We start from the raw sequence: 13,914 nt of genomic DNA, 5'->3' as shown, positions 1-13,914 counted from the left end.
GTCTCTCTCAGTTTTATTACCTTTCATCTTTTTTATATTGCCATACAACCAATAAGTTGTTGTTTTTTTCGTTTGCTAGCGCATACAAATTCTAAATTTCTTTATCATATAAACAATTTCAAATATATTTGCCACTTAATCTACTACAATTATTTATTATAAAATACTTATAACACTATGTTTAGCTCTCTGGTTTTCATAAGCCACAGAATATGAACTGACGAGTCCATTTAAGTATGTACAAGTAAAAACAACAAGGTGCTAAACACTAACTAAAACTAAAAAAAATCCAAGTAATAAATACTACAGGTATTTAAATAATAATAAATAAAATAAATAGTGCTATGTGGTCACCGAAAAAACGATTGTAAATTTTATAGCTCTGAGAAAATCATCTGAATTCATCATAGTGGCTAAAGTGTAGTCCTGAATTCATCATAGTGGCTAAAGTGTAGTCCTGAATTCATCATAGTGGCTAAAGTGTAGTCCTGAATTCATCATAGTGGCTAAAGTGTAGTCCAAGATTAGCCTATGAAGTTTGCACAGGCTAATCAAGGAATACAATTTCCGCCTAGACTGGATTTTTGTTAAGAAGAGACTTCCTATAAAAGAAAAATCCATAAAAAGCGTAAATTGTAGCCCTGATTGGCCTAATCAAGGACAATATTTCAAGAACAGGCATAAAGCACAATTTTCCATGACCTATTTTTTGTAAGTGCTTCACTGGGTAAAAAGGGATGGACACAAGTGAAAAATGTGCAGCAAGCAGATTGGATGGAAGCGTTCAGACAATACTATAAGTGACACCAAAGGCAACTGGACGGAATGCTTCAACCGATATCAGTACTAACTACAGGACACTATAAGCACCAAATAGAAACAGGATAAAACGCCCTTGTTAATCTCTAGTTTCTGGCATTTTTATTGATTGTTAAGCTATTATTAAAAACAGTATTCTCTATTTTAAATAATTGGTATTAATGTTTTTGCTCATATTAAACTTAAAATATTTTTTAATTTGTTAAATAAAATTCATTGTGATGGTATAACAATAAATGGGAATGTTACAAAACCATTCAATCGGTCATAAATCTTTTGCGTATGGCAACAAACTCTAGCAAAAAGAATGACAATATCAACAACATGATGAAAGTACAATTATTAAATCACAAAACATATCACAGTTTAAGAGCTGCTATATAAATCAACTCAGATCTTCAAAAAAATTGTGCAATAAATTACAAAAATGATTATTAATCAGCAAAAAACTGATCAAATTTTAGAAATGGAATGTATAAGTATTTAAATGCATTGTCGTACACACATTATTTCCAGTACATAATCTGGAGTCATTTATAAACACACTTTAAGCATAATGATTGTTCTTCTTGCAATATGATCCACATACTTTTAAAGTTTTTATGTCACCTATTTCTTTTCTGAAATCCTTTGCAGTGTGTTTAAGTTAATATGATAATTTCACCAATTCACCATATTAATTCCGTGCAGAGTTAATCAGATCACAAGTTCACAACAACAACAAAATTAACAACAAAATCATGACGACAAACAATATTAATGCTGGTATCATACCATTTATATAAAAAGTGTAAATATTAATTTACAAACACAAGTACACCCTACTTCCTCTGCTTAAATGAGGCCCGAACAATTAAACAGAAGGAAGCACCTTTGGCTATATATTATGCACATTTAAATTATTCAAGCAATGAATATATTGCAATTAAAAGTTATTTTAAAACATTGAAGGGCAAAATAAAATCTTTAAAAAAAAAACATGCCAATATTTACTCTTGAGGCTTGAAAGTACATGAAAATTGGTTAATATTATTTCTACCATAGAAATGCGATAATAAACCAGCATTAATGATACCAGCATTTTACAATACTGAATTTACACAAATAAATACATATCACAGTAAAACGTCTTTTGGAATGATTTGCATATGAGAGATGCTGAATGCATGAAAAATTATTCAGTCGACAAACACTACGCATGAAGTACACTTGGTTAAGATTAAGTGTCCAGTTCTAGGCAGAGTAACAAGGAACGAGCTCACCCTAATACCAGTAGAGATCTATATGATCCAACACTACCTGTGAAGAGCAAACAGAGAATACTCTTGGTCATAAAGTCTTCCTACTTTCACTTTCCATATACATTACATTACAACAGGAAACAGTTAGTTTCACTTTCATTTTTGATTCTATTTTTAGATTGATATTTTTTCAAAATGAAATGAAACATGCAGACAATATCCAGTTAAATATTTTGTAACAAGATGCAAAATAAACAGATTGCACACAATAAATAATTTCTGGCATTTCTACAAATCTAAAAAATGGTTAATTTATCTTGTATACTTTTTCTGTATAAATACACTGAAAGTTTTCTAAAGACAATACTAAATAAATTAATTAGTTCTTATTTTAAATCAATCAGAACTATCACAAAAGATTTATCCCCATAATGACACAAATTCACAAATGACAACTCTCTTAAAAGACTTTTATTTTTACTTTTATGTAGAAGTAGGTACCTAGATCAGAAGTTGCAAAGTTAAACTTTGAGAACCCTTCCAGCACCAGATAATGCACTCATAACATCATGTATCCCCTGACAACCCTTTGACTGCCACCATCCCAGTGAATGAACTCTACTAGAAGGAAGCTGGCCTACCAACGTACGGCACTGTTATGTGAAACATTGATTTCAGCGAAAGTAAAGTGCAGAATTGAGATAGGAATTTTGTCTTCAGTTTTAAATAATGACCTCCTGTAACTGATAGCAGAGTTGCTACATGTATATGACAATTTTGAAAGGATTTATTCTTTATGGAGTACTTATTGTAGACAAAGTTCACCATGCTCAAATTAAACAATTTCACAACAGTTTTCATATTGGGTACAAGAAAAATAATCTAAAGATTATTTTTGCAAAACTTGCTTTCATCTTTGCAAACATTAAATTATGTAAAACGTTTCGTTACCAAATGTTAAGTTGGTAAGAATTTTCAAAGCCATGTTCAAGAATTGAACTGTGCTTACAAACAAGATGACCTTGATTGTCATCTTTTAAATTTACAATTGAAAATTAAATGAAAAACTTTTCAGTAATTCCCACACAATGAATCGAAGAATGAGGTAATCTTGTATCTTTTAAATTCTAAATGTATTGTGCTTCCAAGAACCCTTTTTTTCCAAGTCACCAGGCTGTGGTAATCAAACATGCCTTCCGTGCCATTCAATATGTAAACCCCAAATCAGGAAGCTGTTCTCAAAGTTGGCCAATGCATTATGGGAGCTCTCTACTGATAAGAGCAAAGAAAGCACATTGATGACACCACATAGAAAAGAAAAACATGAAAGCTTAAAGAAAAGTTGCAGCTTAGTAATGGATATGATGTGATTTGTTGTAAAATTCAGTGAAAATTTCTGACCCAACTTGTAAAATTTGACAAAATTTGATCTATGATAATAAAAGATTTATATTAAATGAGAATACATTTTTTTGTATGCATTTGATACTTGTGTGCTTTTCATGTGTTAGTTGGCTTTATTAATACAAGAATATAATACATTTATGTTAGGCAGATTACATTTCACTCGATGTTTTATGCGAAGCGTACAGCAGAATGCACTGGATACCATCATGACACATGTCAGTTGGGGGAAAAACTGTGAGCATTCAAACGTGAAATATTCTCTGTGCACACGACAATTATGACAACTTTTTCTATCTTTAAGAGTCAAAGAAGGCAATGGCAACAAAGAAGGAGTGCATGACCTTGACCCTGCAACCCCTGACCCAGGTCACGACCTTGGTATTACATTTCTTTCATTTTTTTATGAGAAATATTTTGCCCTACTTTTTCATTTCAATGTATGGAAACTAATTTGCTTTATAAATACAACTTTTAGAAACAATCCATGGAAATTTGTATTGAAGAAACCATCTGTTTAAATAAACAACAGCATTAATTGTAAAGTATTTTTTGGAAAATGTAAAGTATTATAGATAGTAACACTGGAGTATTCCTACCTAAAGTGCAACTCTTACAAAATATTTCGAGCTTACTAGGTTTTTACCTCAATTAAAAATGTTAAGTTATAAAAATGATCTGATCTTAATTTTGAAAATGCTGTCAAAATATTAAACAGGAAGTTTGTTCATAACCTAAAAAGTCAACAGAAATCAAATCACAATTCAAGGGACACAACCCTAAAAAATGTACATAGCATCATGCATGTACTTACTCGTATTTGTTCCGCCGTGGCCTGCAGGTTGATATAACTTTCCTCAAGATTCTGCAACTGAGCTTGCATTTGCTCTGCAAGTCTTGGAGTACGGGAATTATTGTCGATAAGTCGGCGTCCTTTCATGTTAACGCGGTCTAGTACAAGTCGATATTCTTCAATCTCCCTCAACAGTGTCTGAAACAGAATACACTCAATGAGAACACATCATCAATATAGGTGTACTGGTCTGAAAAATGATTATTAACAAATACTCCAGCAGTATTTGAAAAGAAATAGTGAAGTGCAACCAAGAAGTATAAGCAAATTCTTCCTTCTTGCAATCAGGACAATTTTTTCCATAATAACTGATAACTGCCCCTTATATCTTTAATGGATTATAACTCGCCAATTATTTATTTAGTGTGGCTAACTCCCCCTTATTTCTTTAGTGAATGATTCCCCGTTATTCATACCCTGTGTTTCTCAATCTGTCGCTGCGTGAGCTCCATAGTGGAGCAGTTAAGAGAGTTGTGGTTCATCAGTCGGAATGACGTCTGCAGCAGCCATTTCTCGCTCTCCTGCTGGGCCTCGTGGAAGCCAAGGTGCTCCTGGTAGCCGCGGTCCAGGCGGCTCACGAGTTCCTGGAAAATAGCAAAAGTGTCGCGTTCTGAGAAAACTGGGCTTAATGCATGTGCAAAATGTTCATACATATACACACTTTTAAACAAATTGCTGAAGTTATATATATCTTGAACTGACAGCTGAAATGTGACTTACACGACATCGTTGTCGGACGCGGTCATATCTGTTCTGCACGTCCTGTAGTGACTCTGTGACGTCTGAGTTGGCAGACAGCGCCTCCAGATTGGCCACACGCTCTGCCAGCTCATTGACCATACGCTGGTGGTTCTCTATGTCACTGCCCATCAGCTACAGACACAGAGGTTAACACTTAACCACTCAGATACACACTTTGACGCGTTTGTAGTCCCTTAGAAGATCAATTAAATAGAACACCTTTCTTACTAGATTGAAGTTTCATCTCTATGATACTGATGAGCAGCAAACAGCATAAAACCTGAACAGACTGCGAGTTACTTTCATGCTGTTCAGGTTTAATGCTCTTTGCACATAGCCATTTTCACTTTGCCTCTGAGTGGGAAAGGGCTTACAGTGGATAGAAGCAGAACATGGACCCAAGATTATAAAAGTTCTCAGTCTCAACTTTAAATATTGACCTTTGAGAATGTGTGCATAATAGGAGTTTTCAAAGCCACAGGTTTATTGAGATTGAGCCGAACAATAGTCATGTGACAAGGTTCAAGGTAACACACACGTTATATATAATAAAGATCAAAGTATTTTATGAGTGAAATTTTGCATTTGATAACAGTAAATACAATATACAAAGGTGACCAAACATTCATATTTAAAGTGTCAATATAGTATAATGTTCGTATGAGTATTTTATAATGCCAGTGTCTGTCATTAGCAGAATCTTGGCAAGTACAGATTAGACCTTTTAAGTGCTGACATTCTTCATCTTACTCATCCAGAAAAGTTACTTGTGTCCAGAACATTCTCAATTTTTCTTCGCCATATTCAGAATATGAGTTACGAATCTGGTTTAGTTTAATTTGAGTTTAAACCTATTTATTTAAGCTCGATTGCATTGAAAGCCTAAGGCTTATTTGAAACACTATTGAGTCCTTTTCCTGGGACTGGAACCAATCAGACAAACGTACTCTTTCTCAAACTCAGGGCGGATCGAGTCAAACACAAAACTCAAGAAGACATTTGTGAACACATGTTGAGCATGATATTAAATCTCAATAAAAACCTTCGAAAAAGTTGCGTCAGAACGTTGACCCAGACCTACAAACTAGAGACAAATGAAAGCATTCAAAAACAATGGAGCCTCGCTCTGAGAAAGTGGGGTTACATGAATGTGCGTGAAGTGTCATCCCAGATCAGCCTGTGCAGTCTGCACAGGCTAATTAGGGACAACACTTTCCACCTACACTGGTATTTTGTCAGGAACAGTGTTTCTTTTAACAGAAAGACAAAAATAAAGTGGAAAGTGTCGTCCCTGATAGCCTGTTCCGACTGCACAGGCTAAGCTGGGACAACACTATAGGCACATGCATAAAACCCCATTTTTACAGAGCTCAGCTCAAATCTGTTCTGATTTGTCCCCTATCACAATAGAGCGTCACCATACCTTATATTTGTCCAGTTGTGTTTTCTTCTCCACGAGGGAGGCTTTTGGTTCAGGGTCCATGCCCAGAGTGTTCTCCATGTCGGCCAGCCACTTGACGAGGCTACCGTAGTATTCCTCATAGTCGTTCCACCGCTCTTGCACACCCTGCCACACAGTGGTTTAACAGTTGGTACTTAATATGTATCACAAAAATCTTAAAAAATTATTTTGTTTTATTTTGTTATCTAAGAAATGATTATTATTATTAAGCCTTTTAATTTAAGTGATTTTAAAGTATGTGAAATTTTATTGTAATGCACAATGAAACAAAATGTGTTTGTGAAACACAATGTCCCCCTATATGACGTTTGACCTTGAAGGATGACCTTGACCTTGACCCTTCACCACTCAAAATGTGCAGCTCCATGAGATACACATGCATTTCAAATATAAAATTGCTAGCTTCAATATTGCAGAAGTGACATTACATGAGCAATTTTGACCCATATATTTGACCTTGAAGGATGACCTTGACCTTTCAGCACTCACAATGTGCAACTCCATGAGATATACATGCATGCCAAATATCAAGTTGCTATCTTCAATATTGCAAAAGTATTCATAAAATAAGTGATTTGGGCCACATATATTTGACCTCTGACCTTGAAGGATGACCTTGACCTTTCACCACTCAAAATGTGCAGCTCCATGAGATACACATGCATGCCAAATATCAAGTTGCTATCTTCAATATTGCAAAAGTACTCATAAAACAAGGGACAAAATTGTCACAAAACCAGGTTTTCATTGTGAAAAAAAAAATCTGATAAAGGGAGAAAACTCAAACTGAACTTTTGAAATGACCAAAAAAAATTAACCCCCTTTGTAAGTTTTTTTTTTTTTTTAAATCTATTTTTAGTCGTGGCGACCTTGACATTGGAGATATTGACGTGATTCTTTCGTGGGACACACCGTCCCATGATGGTGAACAAATGTGCCAAATGATTTTAAAATCTCACAATGAATGACATAGTTATGGCCAGGACAAGCTCATTTATGGCCATTTTTGACCTTTGAACTCAAAGTGTGACCTTGACCTTGGAGATATCGACGTAATTATTTCGCGCGACACACCGTCCAATGATGGTGAACAAATGTGCCAAATGATTTTAAAATCTGACGATGAACGACATAGTTATGGCTCGGACAAGCTCATTTATGGCCATTTTTGACCTTTGAACTCAAAGTGTGACCTTGACCTTGGAGATATCGACGTAATTATTTCGCGGGACACACCGTCCAATGATGGTGAACAAATGTGCCAAATGATTTTAAAATCTGACGATGAACGACATAGTTATGGCCCGGACAAGCTTATTCCGCCAGCCCGCCAGCCAGCCAGCCAGCCCGCCCGCATTCGCCAATCTAATAACCAGTTTTTTCCTTCGGAAAACCTGGTTAATGAGCGATTTTGTCCACATAATTTTGACATCTGACCTTGAAGGATGACCTTGACCTTTCACCACTCAAAATGTGCAGCTCCATGAGATACACATGCATGCCAACTATCAAGTTGCTATCTTGAATATTGAAATACTGCAAAAGAGTACATTAAATGAGCGATTTTGACCCATATATTTGACCTTTGACCTTGAAGGATGACCTTGACCTTTCACCACTCAAAATGTGCAGCTCCATGAGATACATATGCATGCCAAATATGAAGTTGCTATCTTTAATATTGCAAAAGTTATTGCAAATGTTAAAGTTGGCGCAAACCAACCAACAGACCAACCAACAGACAGGGCAAAAACAATATGTCCCCCACTACTATAGTGGGGGACATAAAAAGTTGGCAATCACTAATCAAGGCTAACATATCTTCCTTGTAGCCATCCAGTATTTTTGCATGCATTCAATTTGGGAGAAAATACCAGAAGGAAACCTGCCCATGGTGTTTATTCACAAATATATATTAGACACAGGATTAATTATTTTTGAAAAAATTATTGTATTAACAGCAAAGAAAATGGTTTAAAATAAGCTAATACTACATCATATTCACAAAACATCACTTTAGTATCCTTCCCTCAAAAGGACTGCAATGTTCTACCCCTACCTGGAGCATGCTACAAAGATCTAAGCATTTTGACTATGCCCCCAATAAACGTCTGCTATGAACTATGAGTACCTCTAGCATGGCATTGCAGTCGGTGATGGCCATGTTGAGTTTCTCCCACTCGTTTGTCAGCTCGGTGACCTGCTGCTCTATGAGCCTCTTGCCCTCTGATGACGTGTTCGGCAGGATCTTCTCAGCGAGGTCACACACACGGTTGACCTTCTGGAGACCCTCATCCATGCTGGCTGTTATATTCTAAAGAAGAAATGATGTTTAAATTAGCCTTTAGAACAATTTTAACATGTTAAATTGCATGAACTTTTTCTGTACAATTTGTAACAAATATTGTTCAGCATTTTATAACATTAACAAGAGTTCCGCGGTCGGAGATGACCGCATTGAAGCCGGATTTTTGATTTAAATGACAGGAAAGTACCTTTCGTGTTTTTGTCAATGCAATACTTAAATTACTGAAATATTGTTCAAAGGTCAAAATGAAATGTAAGTACTTTTCAAGGCATGAGCAAACCTTGTGTTATGTTTTGAATGCATGCATATACATAACAATTTTAACATTTTAACATTGAAGGTCACAGTGACCTTGACCTTCAAATGAATGACATTGAAATGAGCAGTGGTGATCTTCTAGTACTGGCCAACCTTTATGTCAAGTTTGAAGACTCTAGGTACAAGCATACCAAAGTTATAACATGGAATAAGAACTTTAACATTTTTACCTACCAAAGTTATAAGAACTTTAACATTTTTACATTCAAGGTCACAGTGACCTTGACCTTAGAATGAATGACCTTGAAATGACCAGTGGTCATCTAAGTGTGCTTGCAAACCTTCATGTCAAGTTTGAAGACTCTATGTCCAAGCATACCAAAGTTATAACAATTTTAACATTTTAACATTTAAGGTCACAGTGACCTTGACCTTCAAATGAATGACATTGAAATGACCAGTGGTCATCTTCTAGTACTGGCCAATCTTTATTTCAAGTTTGAAGACTCTAGGTACAAGCATACCAAAGTTATAACATGAAATAAGAACTTTAACATTTTTACATTCAAGGTCACAGTGACCTTGACCTTCAAATGAATGACCTTGAAATGTCCAGTGGTTACTTACTAGTTCTGGCCAACCTTCATGTCAAGTTTCAAGACTCTAGGTCCAAGCATACCAAAGTTATAACAACTTTAACATTTTTACTCTTCAAGGTCACAGTGACCTTGACCTTCAAATGAATGACCTTGAAATGTCCAGTGGTTACTTACTAGTTCTGGCCAACCTTCATGTCAAGTTTCAAGACTCTAGGTCCAAGCATACCAAAGTTATAACAACTTTAACATTTTTATATTGAAGGTCACAGTGACCTTCACCTTCAAATGAATGACCTTGAAATGACCAGTGGTCATCTGTTAATCCTGGCCAACCTTCATGTCAAGTTTGAAGACTCTAGGTCCAAGCATACCAAAGTTATACCATGAAATAAGAACTTTAACATTTTTACATTCAAGGTCACAGTGACCTTGACCTTCAAATGAATGACCTTGAAATGACCAGTGGTTACTAACTAGTTATGGCCAACCTTCATGTCAAGTTTCAAGACTCTAGGTCCAAGCATACCAAAGTTATAAGAACTTTAACATTTTTTATATTGAAGGTCACAGTGACCTTGACCTTCAAATGAATGACCTTGAAATGACCAGTGGTCATCTGTTAATCCTGGCCAACCTTCATGTCAAGTTTGAAGACTCTAGGTCCAAGCATACCAAAGTTATACCATGAAATAAGAACTTTAACATTTTCGAGCACGCCGCCACCCCGCCCGCCCGCCCGCCCCCCCCGCCCCGCCCGACAACATCAATCTATAAGCCGAGATTTTTCGAAAAAAATCCGGCTAAAAACTGGAGAATAATAGTTTTTGTTAAAAGAAGGCCTAAAACCATTTTTAAATGAATAAGAGATGTGTTTGTCAGAAACACAATGCCCCCCTACTGCGCCGCTTTGATTTATATATTTTTCTTTTTGATTATATCCCTTTAAAAAATATTACTACTCTTGTAAAAATGATCTGTACCTGCCAAATGATAAAAAGAAATTATCCCCCTTCAAAGCTTACTACTTCCCTTGGATTTATTTTTTTGACCTTCGACCATAAAGGATGACCTTGACCTTTCACCACTCAATATGTGCAGCGCTCCATAAGATAAACATGCATGCCAAATATCAAGTAGCTATCTTCAATATTGCAAACATTATGGCCAATGTTAAAGTTTTCGGATGGACGGACGGACTGACTGATGGACAGACAGACTGACGGACAGTTTAACTGCTATATGCCATCCTACTGGGGGCATAACAAGTTTAATATATTTTCATATTGAAATATGCCATTATTCAACTGATAACCATCCAGTAACAATACAGATTATACCACTCAATAAAATGCTACAAACGTATGTGAATACTTGGCAAAGCCTATTACTGAACTACACTTCACAATCTGCAAAGATAATTGTAGAGAATTTTCAGGAACATTCACATTTTATCCTTTTGACCAATTAAGACCTTTGGTAAATGGGACCATCAATTTTAATATTTCTATCATATGTCTAAAAAAGTATGATGAATGAATATAAACTACAAATTCATAAGGTTGTTTAATCATTTTTCAGCAAAGCAAATGAATGTAACAACCGACCTTGATTGTGTCCATGCGGTCCTCAAGTGTATGCCAGTCTCCTGCCGTGTCGTTACACTCCTGCACGCGGTCAGCCATTGTGGCCAGCCATTTCGTGGCGGCATCGAAGGCGTCGTTATACTCCTTGTGGTCGCGTGCGTTCTCACTCAGCTGTGACACCAGGTTCTGGAAACAATTAATGGATGAAACTGCAATTCACATATGAATTTCATTGTTACATGGTTTCACACTTCATTTATTAATATAACAGTCAATGAATCCCAGTTACTATATAATCATTATTATTATCGAGACCATATTTTTTTCGTTGATTTCATGAATTGACTGATATAATTTTTTAACACAAACACATCATAAATGACCAACATTTTGTCTCCAAAATAAGATTTCCATGAATTTACATGTCCACCATTAAGTCTTCTTTTTTACTACGAAAATTTGTGTGAACAATCAAATATGATTTAAAAGTATGTCATGAAAATTGATGAAAAATATTGCAACAGATTTGTTTTATTAAAGACACACAGAACTTCATAGACATGAAAACAATACTTATATTTTCACTCCTTTATGTTTAATAAATATATAGTCATAAGAACTGACATTGTTCTTGAAAATGGAAATATTGGAACTTCAAACTAAAAAACAAGAGCACCGCCTTGCAGGTGCAGACCGCTCATCTATTTTCTTTTTAAAGGTGAAGGGACTCTCATTTTCAATCACAAAGGAGGGAGGGGTGGAGTGAAGAGGGGTGCATTGTGTGGGGGTGAAGACATTTATTACATTATCTTCCAAAAATGCGAAAAAAAGGGAAAAAAAAATCGGGGGGGGGGGGGGGGGGGGGGGGGGGGGGAGGGGGGGAGAATTCTTGGGTGCGATGGTTGGACGGTATTTCAAACATAAAATAATAAAAATAAATATTTGTGTTTTTTAACCATTTCAAAAAAAAAAAAATGGGGGGGGGGGGGGTGGGGTTGGGTGGGGGGTATAGTGTGAGGGTGTGGTGGTAATTTGTGAGATGATCTTAAAAATAAAATAAATATTAAAAAATTTAGGGGGGGGGGGGGTGGGGGATTCGGGTGGGGGGAGGGGGGGTTCTTGGGTGCGATGGTTGGACGGTATTTCAAACATAAAATAATCAAAATAGTTAGTTTTGTTTTTTAACCGTTTCCAAAAAAAATTTGGGGTGGGGTGGGGTGGGGGTATAGTGTGAGGGTGTGGTAGTCATTTGTGAGATGATCTTAAAAAAAAAAAAAAAAAAAAAAAATAGGGGGGGGGGGATTCGGGGGGGGGGGGGGGGGGGGGGGGGGGGGACGGGCGATGGTTTGGGTGGAGTCTATTGTGGTATGTCAGGTAAGAGTAGTTTTGTCAAAGTATCAATCAAATCTAATCATAAATAAAAGTTATGGCAATTTTAGCAAAATTTAATAATTTGACCTTTAGAGTCAAGGTCATTCAAAGGTCAAGGTAAAATTCAACTTGCCAGGTACAGTAACCTCATGATAGCATGAAAGTATTTGAAGTTTGAAAGCAATAGCCTTGATACTTAAAAAGTAAAGTGGATCGAAACACAAAATTTAACCATATATTCAAAGTTACTAAGTCAAAAAAGGGCCATAATTCCGTAAAAATGACATCCAGAGTTATGCAACTTGTCCTTTTACTGTACCCTTATGATAGTTTGCGAGTGTTCCAAGTATGAAAGCAATATCTATGATACTTTAGGGGTAAAGTGGACCAAAACACAAAACTTAACCAAATTTTCAATTTTCTAAGTATAAAGGGCCCATAATTCCGTCCAAATGCCAGTCAGAGTTACATAACTTTGCCTGCACAGTCCCCTTACGATAGTTAATAAGTGTTGCAAGTATGAAAGCAATAGCTTTGATACTGTAGGAATAAAGTGGACCTAAACACAAAACATAACCAAATTTTCAATTTTCTAAGTATAAAAAGGGCACATAATTCTGTCAAAATGCCAGTCAGAGTTACATTACTTTGCCTGCACAGTCCCCTTATGATAGTTAGTAAGTGTTGCAAGTATGAAAGCAATAGCTTTGATACTTAAGGAATAAAATGGACCTAAACACAAAACTTAACCAAAATTTTCAATTTTCTAAGTATAAAAAGGGCACATAATTCTGTCAAAATGCACGCCAGAGTTATCTAACTTTGCCTGCCCAGTCCCCTCATGATAGTAAGTAAGTGTACCAAGTTTGAATGCAATAGCATTGATACTTTCTGAAAAAAGTGGACCTAAACGCAAAACTTAACCAAAATTTTCGATTTTCTAAGTATAAAAAGGGCACATAATTCAGTCAAAATGCACGCCAGAGTTATCTAACTTTGCCTGCCCAGTCCCCTCATGATAGTAAGTAAGTGTACCAAGTTTGAATGCAATAGCATTGATACTTTCTGAGAAAAGTGGACCTTAACGCAAAACTTAACCGGACGCCAACGCCGACGCCAAGGTGATGACAATAGCTCATAATTTTTTGTCAAAAAATAGATGAGCTAAAAAATGTATTCTTCACTCAAAAACAACAAGAATTGATTTGTATTCAAGCAATATTTACTTCACAAATCCTGTAGGCTTGTACCCATGGACTATCAAACAGGTATCTG

The 13,914-nt window shown here is 36.0% G+C and overlaps 1 protein-coding gene across 2 annotated transcripts in view; it reads right to left on the bottom strand.

Annotated features, from left to right (window-relative positions):
• Window positions 1-13,914, bottom strand: part of LOC127873262 (muscle-specific protein 300 kDa-like) — a 229,236-nt gene that overhangs the window by 158,418 nt on the left and 56,904 nt on the right. For both annotated transcript variants that reach the window (XM_052417036.1, XM_052417035.1), the window contains exons 47-52: window positions 11,290-11,454; window positions 8,652-8,834; window positions 6,482-6,625; window positions 5,038-5,190; window positions 4,734-4,901; window positions 4,279-4,455 (exon numbers count right to left, since the gene is read on the bottom strand). In XM_052417036.1, coding sequence (XP_052272996.1) covers window positions 4,279-4,455; window positions 4,734-4,901; window positions 5,038-5,190; window positions 6,482-6,625; window positions 8,652-8,834; window positions 11,290-11,454 — 990 coding nt within the window. The remainder of the gene's footprint in view (window positions 1-4,278; window positions 4,456-4,733; window positions 4,902-5,037; window positions 5,191-6,481; window positions 6,626-8,651; window positions 8,835-11,289; window positions 11,455-13,914) is intronic.

The sequence above is a fragment of the Dreissena polymorpha genome, chromosome 3, assembly GCF_020536995.1.
Source record: "Dreissena polymorpha isolate Duluth1 chromosome 3, UMN_Dpol_1.0, whole genome shotgun sequence".
Lineage (NCBI taxonomy): Eukaryota > Metazoa > Mollusca > Bivalvia > Myida > Dreissenidae > Dreissena > Dreissena polymorpha.
This window is presented reverse-complemented; position numbering and strand designations above follow the sequence as displayed.